This window comes from Astatotilapia calliptera, unplaced genomic scaffold, assembly GCF_900246225.1.
Source record: "Astatotilapia calliptera unplaced genomic scaffold, fAstCal1.2 U_scaffold_15, whole genome shotgun sequence".
NCBI lineage: Eukaryota > Metazoa > Chordata > Actinopteri > Cichliformes > Cichlidae > Astatotilapia > Astatotilapia calliptera.
This window is the reverse complement of record NW_020535674.1, coordinates 293,309-308,246: the sequence shown is the minus strand read 5'-3', so window position 1 is coordinate 308,246 and position 14,938 is coordinate 293,309. Positions and strand designations below refer to the sequence as shown.

Here is a 14,938-nt window from a genome sequence, read left to right as displayed (position 1 = left end):
CCGCATTGTATGTGTCTTACGGCTGCCTGTTTGTTATCTCCCCAGGAGAAGCGTGGAGACGAGAGGGCAGCGAGCACGGGGTGCTCAGACACTGAGGAGCGGAGACAAGGAACACTAGCAGTGGGAAGAGGACATTTCACGGGAGTCGGGAACGCACTGCGGATTTATTGTTATTTTCCATTCACTGTAAATAAACGCACTGCTTGCATTCAGAGCTCCGTGCCTGGCTCCTCCTTCCTCACATCCCCACGGTTGACGCTGGCCAACCGTGACAAATAGCTGTTCTTAGATTCATTATTAGTTCAACATTGACAAATAGTAGTTGACTAATATCAGGAGCCAAAAAGAAAACAAAAAACAAACTAAATAAATATTTCAGATGCTGAAAATAAATTATTACGGTCGTTTAAATTTGCTGTCAGCAAGTTAGGTCTAATACATGTAGTCAATCTAATGAATCAATATTACATGTAAAAAGTACAGAACTGAAAATGAAACTAAAATATAACGGTAAATGAACTGGTTCTTGTATAAAACCTTTCTACTCTCTACAACTTGCCTCATTCATGCACTCACTTTTTTCTATGCTTTTTCTCTGTAAGTGCTTTCTATCTAACATTAATACGCATTCATCCTCCCGATGGATGCATCGGAGAGCAACTTGGGGTTAGCATCTTGCCCAAGGATATTTGGCATGCAGGCTGGAGCAGAGGGGCATTGAACCAGCAACTTTCTGATTAGTAGGTTTCCTGCTCTACCTGAGCTACAGACACCCCAATTTGTGGTGCTCTGGAAACAACACGTTCTCATCCCAACAGGTAACGATGCTATGTGACAAATCATCAGTATGTGTAAATGTGTTTTTTATTCTGATCATGAATCGCTTTGTAAAACAAGACCTGATAGGGTCAAGGTTAAAGTTATGGTTAGAGTTAATGTTAGGGATAGGGCTGGAATGGACGGCTGGAGCCTCTCCTCCAAGTGTGTGTTACTGCCGCCATCAGCATTCTGTTGTATGCTTTTCTCTGTAAGCGCTTCGAGCCTGTACTTTTTTGCTTTAGCTGAGTAATGAAGTTGAATCAGTACTTTAACTTTCACTGGAACAATAGTATTTTTACTTCTACTTAAGAATGTCTGATCTTTTGCCAACTCTGGCTGTCTCTCAGTCTTGGAATACCCACTTGTTGTCCAGCGGTGTCCTGGGAATATGGGAACTAGACAGACTGGGGAAACAATGGGAGGAGACACAAAGATGGAATCACTTTTACCATCTTTGATGTATTTGCTGGTCGTCTTATTTCTTCTATTTTGCAAGCACAGTGTTGCAATCATTGTCTTTGTGGTACAATGACACAGGTAGAATGCAGGTGTTTTCATGTAACACGATGCCAGAAAGATGAGTAATGTGTTTTGAAGAGAAGATAAAACATCATGTTTGAACAAAGATAAGCAGCAGACACGTCTGTGTGTGAGTTATTCAGGTTCAGTAAGAAGGTAATATGTCTGCAGAATTTGTAATTCTTATGAAGATATTGCTTGTACAATAAATAAAATCCCTTTAACTTCTTCTTCTGGAGAGTGTCTTTATATATTTAGTCATTTATTTAGCCTTTATTTAGTAGTAACTCTAGTCGGGGATATATATCAGAGTTTACTTTCAGATATGAGCATTGTGTTTCCTGTGGATGAATGAATGAATTATTTATTTATGTAATTTTTGAAAGACTGGCTCATGTAAAATCTCTGAAAGTATGACACAGCTCTCCTGTTACACTTTATGGACTCCTGAGCTTCACCATGAGGGCCTGTCTTTATTCACTGAAATCCACTTTTATAATGAATTCACAGTAATCACTGACACCTTCAGAGCATTACATTCATTAAAGACGTCTTCTACACCTACTCTTCCAGACGACCGACACATACTTCAACCACTGCAGGTTAACCAGCCACTCATCAGTAAAGCAAAAACTAAATGTAAATGTCCTCATGTGGAAAAGACTGAAACACAACTCCCACATATCACTAATGTAACAGATCCATTTAGGGAGAGTGAGAACACTAGGCTGGATGTGTTTTAATGCAGGAACATTCATCATGTCTTGAGTTCAACAAATCATTTACATTGAATATGTGAGCTGGATGGTTACACGATACAATGTGATTGTCAACAATAACTGCAATGAACGCTGGTTTGAGGGCGGAGTCAAGGAGGCCATTTACGTGAAAAGGGAAAGACCCTCTCTGAATCAAGGAGGGGGCCTAAGGGTACATCTGTCACCATCTTACAATGCTGTGATTGCAGCCGTTCTCCAACTCTCTGTGAATGGTACTCAAGACCATTGATCAGTGGTTGTTGATCAATGGTCATGAGAATTTGCATAATCATGATTAAGGAACTGACCTCCCAGCCCATTGTTCCTTCAGTCGGCTGGTTTCTCTGACTGAAAACGCTACGTCCAGAAGAACAGGATCAACTTTTGGAGATTTACTTCCCTGGATGATTGAGCACGCATCAAGACCTTTAATCAGGCCAACAAATATCTTGTACTCAATTTTAGCAGCAGCCATTGTGACACTGATGATAAAACTTGTGTAAAAGTGCGAAGCTGTAAAAAAGTAATTATAAAAAAGCATTTTTGTAGCTGAATGTTACTGGATAGCTGTTTCATCTGTAACACATCAAAATAACCTGCTAAGGTTTAATAGGCTATAAGGAACACACTCACTTCCTGAGCCCTGGGCAATAAGAGACGTTTTGTGTTTTATGATTTATTGATATGTTTGATCCTTTCTGACCTGCGTTAATGAAGCAGTCATTAGAGCACCATGTCCGCTAGAATAGTTCTGTAGTTTGATGCTTGAGTCGTTGCAGACTTGTTGAAACTCCCTCACCCGTCAAAGCAGCGTCTTTGTTATTCGCGTCCAGCAGATGGCAGTGTTTCACTGTCTGACGGCTGTCTGAAGCTTCAGCTGGATTATCCGTTTGCTATGTTTGCCATGTTACAGTGGGGAGGAAAAACTCCTTTTTAACAGGAATATCTAGACATGAGTGATTACTGCAGTGGGGCACTATCTGTGCTATCTATAAGAAATGTTAGCAACAATAAAACTCTGAGGATCAGGGCTCCATTTCACTCCAGTGTTCAGTGGCATTTTAAAAGAGTGAATACCGACGCTGAATGTCTTTGTAAAGCAAAAGCACTTTGTTAGCCTTTACAGAGCAAAGCTATGGATCAATGTGCAGTGAAGAAAAATCGAGGTGGCCAGTCTGTCCTTTCCTAACCAATCACAGAGCTCCTTACATTGTTGCGCTGGAGAATAACTAAATATAATATAAAGATGATATTGAAAATAATCTTTTGTAGAGTCACTACTTAGTGGGCAGAGGACAGTTATCACTTTGCTGGATGCTTTAAAGTCGCATGTTCTGTATTTGCTGTATGCAGATTAGCAGGATATTAACAGATTAACAGCTTTTATTAGACTTCATATGATAATCAACAGTGAAGTGTTTCTCTTTCAGTGTTTATTCTTGCTCATTGAATGATCTCTGTTCAGATAATATGCTGCACTCATCTCATGTTTCTTTAAATACGGCATCACTTGTCCAGCTGTCAAACTCTGAAAGAGTTACAGTTTCACCACTGAGCACTTTGAATGGTTATTCTTTTATTTAAAAGCACTTATTCTAGCTGCATCATCAATACGACAAAAACAGTGACTTCAACAAAAATTTATCTAAAAATATTTAGGGGGAAATGTTCCTACACCCCTCATGTAAATGTTACATCTCCAAAAGGGAGAAATAATCAGAATAAGGCGTAATCATTGTCATGATAATAATGACCATGAAAATGAAACTAGGCCTACCTTTAGTTCAGCACACTCAGTGTTGCATAAAGACATGCGAACATGCCATCATCCATTCTGGAGCCTACTTTTAAAAAGAGCGAGCTGTTTATTCTGGCTGAGTAGCAAACAGAACCAACCATGAAAACCTAAACTGGGAAAACACTCGGAAACCTTGAACACTGGGAATATGGAGACACAGGGGTAGGTGAACAGACACTGACAAAGGACAGAGGAAAACAGAGACAATATATATAAGACAAGAAGTAACACAGACACCCTTTTCGGTGACAAAAATGAGAAAATATCCAGTGAAAGGCAGTTCTCTTGGAAAAACTGCCTTATTGATGTCAACGGTCAGAGAAAAATGTCTGATAGGAAGGCAACCGTAGCTCATACAACCATTTGTTGCAACCAAAGAATGCAGAAGAGCGTTTTGGTCAGCTAAGAACAGGAAATTGAAGCTACAGTTCTCAAAATTTGACATGAGAAGATTGGATAAATGTTGCCTGGTCTGATGAGTCTTGATTTCTGCTCTGACATGCAGATGGTCGGGTCAGAATTTGGCATAAATAGCATGAAAGGATGGATCCATGCTGCCTCATGTCAGCTGTGCAGACTAGTGGTGGTGGTGTCACTGTGGGGGGAGGGGCGGTATTTTTTTGCTGAAACGTTACATAGTGTGTGTGTGTGTGTGTGTGTGTGTGTGTGTGTGTGTGTGTGTGTGTGTGTGTGTGAGTGAGAGAGAGAGAGAGAGAGAGAACAACTTGAAACAAACTGCAGCAATAAGGGCAAACTAGTGCACAGTTATGTTTACGTGAGCGTTATTTTGTATGCATTTGTACAGTTCCATAACTGTGAGAATACATTGATAGCATTTAACTCTAGTAACAGGCATTTGTACCAGTAAGCATGAAAAAGTAGGGAAAAGAACTAGTATGTAAGCACTGACTAGTACTGTAAAGTATATGTGTATATAGGTCAATCGTGGCTCAAGAGTTCGCAGTTCATCCTGTAATTGGAAGGTTGCCAGATTGAGCCCCGCCTCCGACAGTCTCGGTCGTTGTGTCCCGGGGCAAGACACTTCACCCGTTGCCTACTGGTGGTGGTCAGAGGGCCCGGTGGCGCCAGTGTCCGGCAGCCTCGCCTCTGTCAGTGCGCCCCAGGGCAGCTGTGGCTACAATGTAGCTGCCATCACCAGTGTGTGAATGTGTGAATGACTGAATGTAGTGTAAAGCTCTTTGGGGTCCTTGGGGACTAAGTAAAGCGCTGTACAAGTACAGGCCATTTACTGTGCATGTGTTTATGCTCAAGTGTATGAATAAATTAGTCAGTTTTAAACAGTTGCAATTTAAACAGTAGAAGAGTGGCACTATATTTATATATTTATAAAGAATTTCAAACAACAATTAATTGATGCTCAAAGCAGGTTTATTTAATTAATATCCAGATTTCCAATTAGTTCCGAATTGATTCAGCAGCAAATCACATCACCAGTCACTTCAAGGCTGTATGTATTATTGTAAGGTAGACCCTACAATAATACATACAGAGAACCCAACAATCATATGACCCCCTATGAGCAAGCACTTTGGCGACAGTGGGAAGGAAAAACTCCCTTTTTACAGGAAGAAACCTCCGGCAGAACCAGGCTCAGGTCGGGGCGGCCATCTGCTGCGACCGGTTGGGGTGAGAGACTGAAGACGTTTGTTGTAGGTCTGATTGAAGGACTGATGTGATGGTAAGTTGTCTGCTGCTCCGCTTTGAATATTGAGAGATTAGTTGATGGATTTCAAGCCAAATTGTGCCCAAGTTTAAGACCACATTCATTGCTTTTTTTTGTTGATGTTATTGTTTTGGGCTTTTTTTCCACAAGAATTTCTAGCTCCCCTAGAATTCTGGCCACCCAAACGATGATTGCTGCTGAGAGAACACAAGGTTTTGTCCCCCTGTACTATTCATGTCAGTGCAGGGGGTTCTCCTTGAGAGGCCAGGGTGGAAAAAGGGATGCTTCAGAACCTCCGAGGGTGTTATGCGCAGATTTGCATCCAAGGCCAACATTTCTTTGATTAGCCTTACAAATAATGTTTGGCCATTTTCCGGTCCTCGCCTAACTTTCAGCAGTTTTTCGAGGTCATCGAGACACTTAAGTTTTATATATCGAGTTTCCTTTGATCGATAATGTGTCTCGTATTGAAATTGTTCTTGGGTCTTAAATGTCCAGCGCTGTTTGTTGTAGTTATCCTCGATGAAGTAGCAGTCAGTGTACAAGCCAGACTCTAGGAGATGATCTGGTAGCTGACCCTGGGTTTCAATTATGAATTTTAAAACATCATAATCGTCTTCCCCAGGATAGAGAGGCACCCCTGTAGCAAGCTCCACAGCTACCAGCCCCAGAGACCACATGTCGATTGCTTCGTCGTATGGAATGCCAAGCATAAGCTCAGGTGCACAATAACCAATTGTCCCCACACGGTCACCAGGAATCACTGCAGAAGCAGGACATGCGAGGCCAAAGTCTATGAGTTTGACTTTGATGGGAGACTCACTGTGGTTCAGCACCATGATGTTTCCAGGTTTGAGGTCAGCATGCACTATTCCCACAGAACCCAGGTGGAACAGAGCATTTGCAAGCTGATGCAAAATTGGCCTGAGTTCTCTCATTGGGAGACCTCGGTTATTCCGGTCCCCAATGTAGTCCCACAGGCTTTGGTCAAGCAATTCGAAATTCAGGCAAATGCGCTGTCCATCGAGGAAATAGTCGTTCCATTCCACAATGTTGCACCTGTCTGGATCCAAGCGTCGTAGCTGCTCCAGGATGAAAATTTCCAGTTTTGCCTGGAGCAGAATTTCAGGGTCGCTCTTGTTGACTTTAATAGCAACGGTTTTGTTGTTTTTTGTATCGCGACATCTGGTTACCAAACCAAAGCCTCCTTCTCCAAGGAAAGCCTCCACCACGTGGTGATCTCCTAAAATGGTCCCTTCCGTTATTTGAAGATCATCTTCAGAGGCAGATGGGTTGGCTGAGGTGTTGATGTCTCCTTTTTGAGGAAATTCAACTGAGTTTTGGAAACTGCAGCTGAATTTTTGCGATCCATGACTTTTCCAGCTTGAAGGCTGCTGAGAGAGCACAAGGAGTTCTCCCCCTGTACTATTCATGTCAGTGCAGGGGGTTCTCCTTGAGAGGCCAAGGTGGAAAAAGGGATGCTTCAGAACCTCCGAGGGTGTTATGCGCTGATTTGCATCCAAGGCCAACATTTCTTTGATTAGCCTTACAAATAATGTTTGGCCATTTTCCGGTCCTCGCCTAACTTTCAGCAGTTGTTCGAGGTCATCGAGACACTTAAGTTTTATCGATCGAGTTTCCTTGGATCGATAATCTGTCTCGTATTGAAATTGTTCTGGGGTCTTAAATGTCCAGCGCTGTTCCTTGTGGTTATCCTCGATGAAATAGCTGTCAGTGTACAAGCCAGACTCTAGGAGATGATCTGGTAGCTGACCCTGGGTTTCAATTATGAATTTCAAAACGTCATAATCGTCTTCCCCAGGATAGAGAGGCACCCCTGTAGCAAGCTCCACAGCTACCAGCCCTAGAGACCACATGTCAATTGCTTCATCATATGGAGTGCCAAGCATAATCTCAGGTGCACAATAACCAATTGTCCCCACACAGTCACCAGGAATCACTGCAGAGGTGTTACATGCGATGCCAAAGTCTATAAGTTTGACTTTGACTTGAGACTCACTGCGGTTCACAACCATGATGTTGACAGGTTTGAGGTCAGCATGCACTATTCCCACAGAACCCAGGTGGAATAGAGCATTTACGAGCTGATGCAAAATTGGCCTGATTTCTCTCATTGGGAGACCTCGGTTATTCCGGTCCCCTATGTAGTCTGACAGGCTTTGGTCGAGGAGTTCGAAATTCAGGCAAATGCGCTCTCCATCGAGGAAATAGCCGTTCCATTCGACGATGTTGCACCTGTCTGGATCCAAGCGTCGTAGCTGCTCCAGGATGAAAATTTCCAGTTTTGCCTGGAGCAGAATTTCAGGGTCGCTCTTGTTGACTTTAACAGCAACGGTTTTGTTGTTTTTTGTATCGCGACATTTCGTTACAACACCAAAGCTTCCTTCTCCAAGGAAAGCCTCCACCATGTGGTGATCTCCCAAAATGGTCCCTTTAGATATTCCAAGCTCATCTGAGCCGAAGGATGGGTTGGCTGACATGGTGTAAAGTTTGCGCTGTGAATTGGTGAGAAACAAAACTGAACTTGTTTTGGTTTCTCTCGTAAATTGCTCTCAAAGCTTCTCAAAAGGGTTTTAGTTGCTGCAGGTCAACGTCCGTTAAGCATAAAGTAACAGGTGAGCGCTTCTATTTATAGGTTTTGGATCAAAGCAAAGTTATGACGTCAGAAAGGATCAAAGCAAAGTTACCACGTCACAAGCGATCGAAGCGATTCTAATATGTGCGCATGCGCACATATGAGAAGCGATCGAAGCGATTCTAATATGTGTGCATGCGCACATATGAGAAGCGATCGAAGGGATTCTCATATGTGCGCATGCGCACACACGTGCTTGTTTGTGTAATATTGTTCACACTAAACTTGACCCTAATCCATTTAATATCAGTCAATCAAAGAAAATGTTAGTTTTGGAAAATTTTAAAATGACATAACTGACAGTTAAAACATTTTTTGTTCATGTATTTGTATTTGTATTGTCTTCGGAATTTTTTTTTGCATACCATGTCAAGCTTTTCTGTATATAGTCATGTCGTAGATTTCGGAGCAAACAAGAAATTGAATTGGATTTTAATATTGCAGTGCTTGGATTTCGGATTTGGTGCTTAAAACTTCTTGAAACTGTAACCGTATTTCATTCACCACAAAGAACTATCTGATTGAATAGTTTTCTTATCAGATAGAGAAATAAAACGAGTCGCAAAGTCTAAAAGCAACATTTCTCTGCCTGGGCTGTACCTCTGCACGTTAGTCTGTTTCAGTGTGTGACCCCCCACCCCCTCCCTGATCAGTCGGGGGTGAGTGCGCTAATGTGCCTGGAGGCCGTTTTAATGAGTGTTTGCTGGAAAACGAAAAATACAAGAAGGATTTGTACGTTTTCACAACGGGGGAGTTGCGTAAGTACTAGTAAATAATTTTCTCGAGTGTGTACGTTACACATGTTATTTGTTTAAAATTGGTATTATTATTTTGCTAGCTAGCAAACTCGCGGGATAAAGGATTGAAGTGCACTCAGTGCGATACAATACGGTGGCGCTATTCTAACAGTTAGTTATTGCAGGGTAACTTGTAGAATATGCTGTGAATTGAACCAAGATTACACAGCAGTAGCAGTAATACGAGTTACTTCCCTCAAGTGAAAGCGTTAAACGTTAGCCCGATGCTTAACTAGCCAACGTCAGGCTTTCTGATTGAAGGCTAAAAGCGACGTTGTCACCAAGTAAACAGAATATTGATGATATTTTTGTGTATCGCTGCAGCCTTTTCAAGTATTAACCTGGTGTCTTTGGGAACAGCTTAGGGGGAAATGACGGTAATATGACTGAACCATATGGGAAGAAAGAATAGGCACTTTTTGTGCTAGCGAAGTTTCCTCGCTTTCATTCAAAATCTGTTTATCATTAAACAATTGAAACATAATGGCTTCGAGCTGACATTGAGGCCTGTGGGGCACTATCAGCCACTGAGACAGTAGACAAGTGACTATTTCACACTTTAAGGCTGCCTGTTTATTTAAGGGAGATGAACAGTACATTCTAACTGTACATAATAATATCAATGATGATAGATTAAATAAATGGGTTTTTGAAAGACGCTTGTGCATTTTTAAAGTCTAAAGTGTTGAATTGATCTGAGTATGTCATGTGTTCAAAGCCTCTCCCAGTCAGTGCTGTTCTCTATGCCTGTCTTACTCTACATGATGTTATTAGCACAAACACTTTAAAGGTGATAATTAGGTCTACAACAATAACACAGACTGCAATGTAGTTAAGCGTCTTACAGTTAGTTTTGAATGAATGAACTTAAAAAACAACACAAGCAAAGATCTGTCTCCTCCTGTTTTTTGTGTCACATAAGAAAGAAGCATCAATATCTGATGAGAAGACTTATTCATTTGGCCTTTCACGTGGTCTTACTCAGGTGATGCGAAGTGAAATATGCATCCTTTTTATGGTAATGTGCTGGAAAATGTTGAAAATGGACATTAAACGTGCTTACAAAGTGCTTGAATTTGACCCTGAAAGGTGTATGAAGCCAGAAAAAGTCACACTTGGAGTAAAAACCTCTCATAGCAAGTTAATCATATTCAATTGATTTGATGCTTTCAGCACAAAATTTAGCCACACAGTCAGGACAGCGTCTGCTTTACCTTCATCGGTAAACGTGTTTATGCAGTACATAGTAACAGTGTGGCTGAGTCCTCTGGTTCAAATCAGTTCCAGTACATTTGGAGATGTAAGTCTTAACCTTTCACATGCATCGGGAAGGAAAAAACATTTAATCTGCACAGTACTGCCGAAGTGCAGCGATACATTGTGAAGTGCACATTTGCATTTGTCATACAGTACCGAGCAAAAGTCTTGAACCACCCCCTTATTTTTTCGTGTTTTGCCAGGTCAGTCTGTGTTAACGGTGTTATTAACTGCATTCTTCAACTAAAGAAGTGAGAACAAATGATGTGGGCTTTTGTTTTTTTGCAATAGGCTGCAAGTAAATGTGTACAGATACAATTTAAAATTGGTTCTTTGTTAAGTTTTCTGGTCCTTTCCGTGACTTAGGTGTCTGACAAAAAGTGGTCAAATACAAGCCCTGGATTAAAAATCAGAAACACTTTAAAAAGCCTGGAGAGCTATTCCTTAATACCACGTTAAAGATTACAGGGAAGTCCGGATCCCTGGAAGCAAATGAGGGATGGCTCAAGACTTTTGCACAGTGCTGTACATGTCATGTTCCCTGTTTTATAGCTCAGCTCAAACTGACACGTTCTCACTAACTGCTTCTCATTTTCTCCACAGTAAACTTTGACCACTTCCAGATACTGCGGGCCATCGGGAAAGGAAGCTTTGGAAAGGTAATGCAGCCTCCATTTTTCACGCCACTTGTATATTGTTTGCCCTTAATTACCCACCACGGTCGTCATCTCTAAAGAATCAGTGCAAGCGAAGCGAAATGTGCTGGGATTACACTTTAGTTCTCGTGTGCTGCTGTTATTTAATAACAGTTATAAATGCAGCTGATGTAATTATTTCTATAAAGTCAGTTAGAGGAGAGCCGATTTCTATTTCATCTCACTCAATCTAGGTGGGAATTTTGACCCCACGTCTCAATTTAATTACACAGCAGCAAAATTCTGCGGCTCTATTTGTCATCGCGCTCAACGGTTGGGCTGAAGGCAGGAGGAGAACTTAGTGTGTGTGTGATACACAATTGGGGCTGCAGAGATTGGAATAGTTTACCTTCATTTGAAATATCACTGCCCTGTGCACATTGTTGGCTTTAAAATTCAAACTTAAAGAGTTTGTAAGTAAACTGGCTGAGATGAGACAGACGATGCACCGGGTCCTCGTCTGAGTGCTGGCTTTCAGTTGTGCTGTTTCTCTTGCCCAGCCATGCACACACAGACACTGTGCTACACTTACACAGTGAGACAGATGCTCACAGAGACGTCCAGATACATTTTGTCCTTGCTGGAGGTCATCTTGTGTTTTTTGGCCCACTGTGGCCTCACACCGAGCTCCTGCTGTTTTTTGAACACTTTAACAGCACCAGTCTTTAGCTTCCTGTTGAACACACTTAAGTGGGGGAGGTGTTATTATTAGTGGTAAATGATTTGTGTATTTGTTGGATGCACCTCAGAGCAACAGGAAACATGACACGACACGCTCCAGTAACCTGCAGTCTTTACAGTGAGGACACACAAACATTAACCCTCTGCTCCTTACAGAAACTCTCTAAATCCTGTAAGTTTCTTGACTGCCACTTGGAAAGTTGAAACTTCAGCTCCCTCCACAGATTTTCTACAGTACTGATGTCTGGAGACTGACTAGACCACTCCGTGATCTTATAGCACTTCTCCATTAGTACATACTCAGATCAGCTTGCTGTGACTCATTTTCCATTACAATCAAGTACCACCTAATGTGCGTGGGGTCATTACAGCAAAGCGGCCCGATGTCCATGTTGTCATTTATGAGCAACACGAATGCCACAACAAAGGAAGACGTCGCAGCGATGATGTATCTGTGGCTTTTTGTCACACTTGGAAACCACGGTGTTGTGCAGCTATTTGCCTTGTTGCAGGGTTTTAAAAAAACTGCAGTTTTGATTTTAGTGAAAGACACCGTCTCATGACTCATTGAGTGCCGCGACTGACAAGCCAATCCGTGGCCTGCAGTCTGACGATGTCACATTTCCTGACTGCTTGGAACCCCGACTAAGTCGTCCTGTAGCCCACATCATAATGTTTCCATCTCTCTGCTTGACTGCAGGGATGCTATTTTTTGCATCACACTCCTATTTCAAAAGGTCAGTTAAAGCCACATAATTTCGTTTCATCTCCCCACAGCACTTTCTCCAAAGTCTTCCCTGAATCATTTAGATGTTCACTGGCACTTGAGATGGGCCTATACATGTTTCTCCTTGAACAGGTAGCTACCCTATGTTAGCCTAGCTTTCTATCACTGATGCTCTGTGTGTATGCTGCTGCCTCTCGTCTCGTGTTACTTAAAAAATTAACCCCACAGCTTCAATAACCGTATCTAAAAATCTCTCAGTGAAAGTTACGGTTGAAGGTTTGGAAACATTTTGGGGTAGCCAGTGTTAAATAGAGACAGTGCCACATTCTTTATCTAGTCATTGTAATGAAAGAAGCACATTAAAAACTATATGAGAGTTTGCTTTTAACAAGCATGTAATGACTCTACTTAAAAACTGAAAGTAGCATTTTGTGGATGTTTTCCCTGCTGCCCGATCCCATCAGTCTCTGAAAGCATCATTTTTTATGCGCCCTGGTGTGACAGAGGTTTCATGGCGCTACAGGTTACCTGAGCACATCAGGTATATTACGGTTGAAAACAAGTGCCCGGCCTTCCAGTGGGTGGTCGACCCCTCGTGCACAGCTCAGGAGTCTAAACGACCCAGCAGTTATGGACATGTGTGTTTTTGGTGTGCTGTCCCTCCTTCTCCCTGCTTGCAGGTGTGTGTGTGTGTGTGTGTGTGTGTGTGTGTGTGTGTGTGTGTGTGTGGATGCCGGCGTTTCTGAGAGCACCTGTTTACAGGCACCTTCAGGCCTGGTGGGTGTGGCCCTGCCAGGTGGTTGGCCACACCTGAAGACCATCACACAGCTGATCAAGCCTTGTCGGAGGAGCTACTTAAGAATGCGGTGGCGCTCTCTCTGACGCTGGATCATTGCGTGACTTCACGTTAGTCTCTCGGCCAGTCAGTACGGATAGTCTGCCGCATTGTATGTGTCTTACCGCTGCCTGTTTGTTATCTCCCCAGGAGAAGCGTGGAGACGAGAGGGCAGCGAGCACGGGGTGCTCAGACACTGAGGAGCGGAGACAAGGAACACTAGCAGTGGGAAGAGGACATTTCACGGGAGTCGGGAACGCACTGCGGATTTATTGTTATTTTCCATTCACTGTAAATAAACGCACTGCTTGCATTCAGAGCTCCGTGCCTGGCTCCTCCTTCCTCACATCCCCACGGTTGACGCTGGACAACCGTGACAAATAGCTGTTCTTAGATTCATTATTAGTTCAACATTGACAAATAGTAGTTGACTAATATCAGGAGCCAAAAAGAAAACAAAAAACAAACTAAATAAATATTTCAGACGCTGAAAATAAATTATTACGGTCGTTTAAATTTGCTGTCAGCAAGTTAGGTCTAATACATGTAGTCAATCTAATGAATCAATATTACATGTAAAAAGTACAGAACTGAAAATGAAACTAAAATATAACGGTAAATGAACTGGTTCTTGTATAAAACCTTTCTACTCTCTACAACTTGCCTCATTCATGCACTCACTTTTTTCTATGCTTTTTCTCTGTAAGTGCTTTCTATCTAACATTAATACGCATTCATCCTCCCGATGGATGCATCGGAGAGCAACTTGGGGTTAGCATCTTGCCCAAGGATATTTGGCATGCAGGCTGGAGCAGAGGGGCATTGAACCAGCAACTTTCTGATTAGTAGGTTTCCTGCTCTACCTGAGCTACAGACACCCCAATTTGTGGTGTTCTGGAAACAACACGTTCTCATCCCAACAGGTAACGATTCTATGTGACAAATCATCGGTATGTGTAAATGTGTTTTTTATTCTGATCATGAATCGCTTTGTAAAACAAGACCTGATAGGGTTAAGGTTAAAGTTATGGTTAGAGTTAATGTTAGGGATAGGGCTGGAATGGACGGCTGGAGCCTCTCCTCCAAGTGTGTGTTACTGCCGCCATCAGCATTCTGTTGTATGCTTTTCTCTGTAAGCGCTTCGAGCCTGTACTTTTTTGCTTTAGCTGAGTAATGAAGTTGAATCAGTACTTTAACTTTCACTGGAACAATAGTATTTTTACTTCTACTTAAGAATGTCTGATCTTTTGCCAACTCTGGCTGTCTCTCAGTCTTGGAATACCCACTTGTTGTCCAGCGGTGTCCTGGGAATATGGGAACTAGACAGACTGGGGAAACAATGGGAGGAGACACAAAGATGGAATCACTTTTACCATCTTTGATGTATTTGCTGGTCGTCTTATTTCTTCTATTTTGCAAGCACAGTGTTGCAATCATTGTCTTTGTGGTACAATGACACAGGTAGAATGCAGGTGTTTTCATGTAACACGATGCCAGAAAGATGAGTAATGTGTTTTGAAGAGAAGATAAAACATCATGTTTGAACAAAGATAAGCAGCAGACACGTCTGTGTGTGAGTTATTCAGGTTCAGTAAGAAGGTAATATGTCTGCAGAATTTGTAATTCTTATGAAGATATTGCTTGTACAATAAATAAAATCCCTTTAACTTCTTCTTCTGGAGAGTGTCTTTATATATTTAGTCATTTATTTA

At 42.0% G+C, this 14,938-nt stretch overlaps 1 protein-coding gene across 1 annotated transcript in view; it reads right to left on the bottom strand.

Annotated features, from left to right (window-relative positions):
- The window catches only part of LOC113017558 (uncharacterized), a 29,181-nt gene that overhangs the window by 7,634 nt on the left and 6,609 nt on the right, over positions 1 to 14,938 (bottom strand). The window contains exon 2 of the mRNA XM_026160708.1: positions 6,333 to 8,051. Coding sequence (XP_026016493.1) covers positions 6,333 to 8,051 — 1,719 coding nt within the window. The remainder of the gene's footprint in view (positions 1 to 6,332; positions 8,052 to 14,938) is intronic.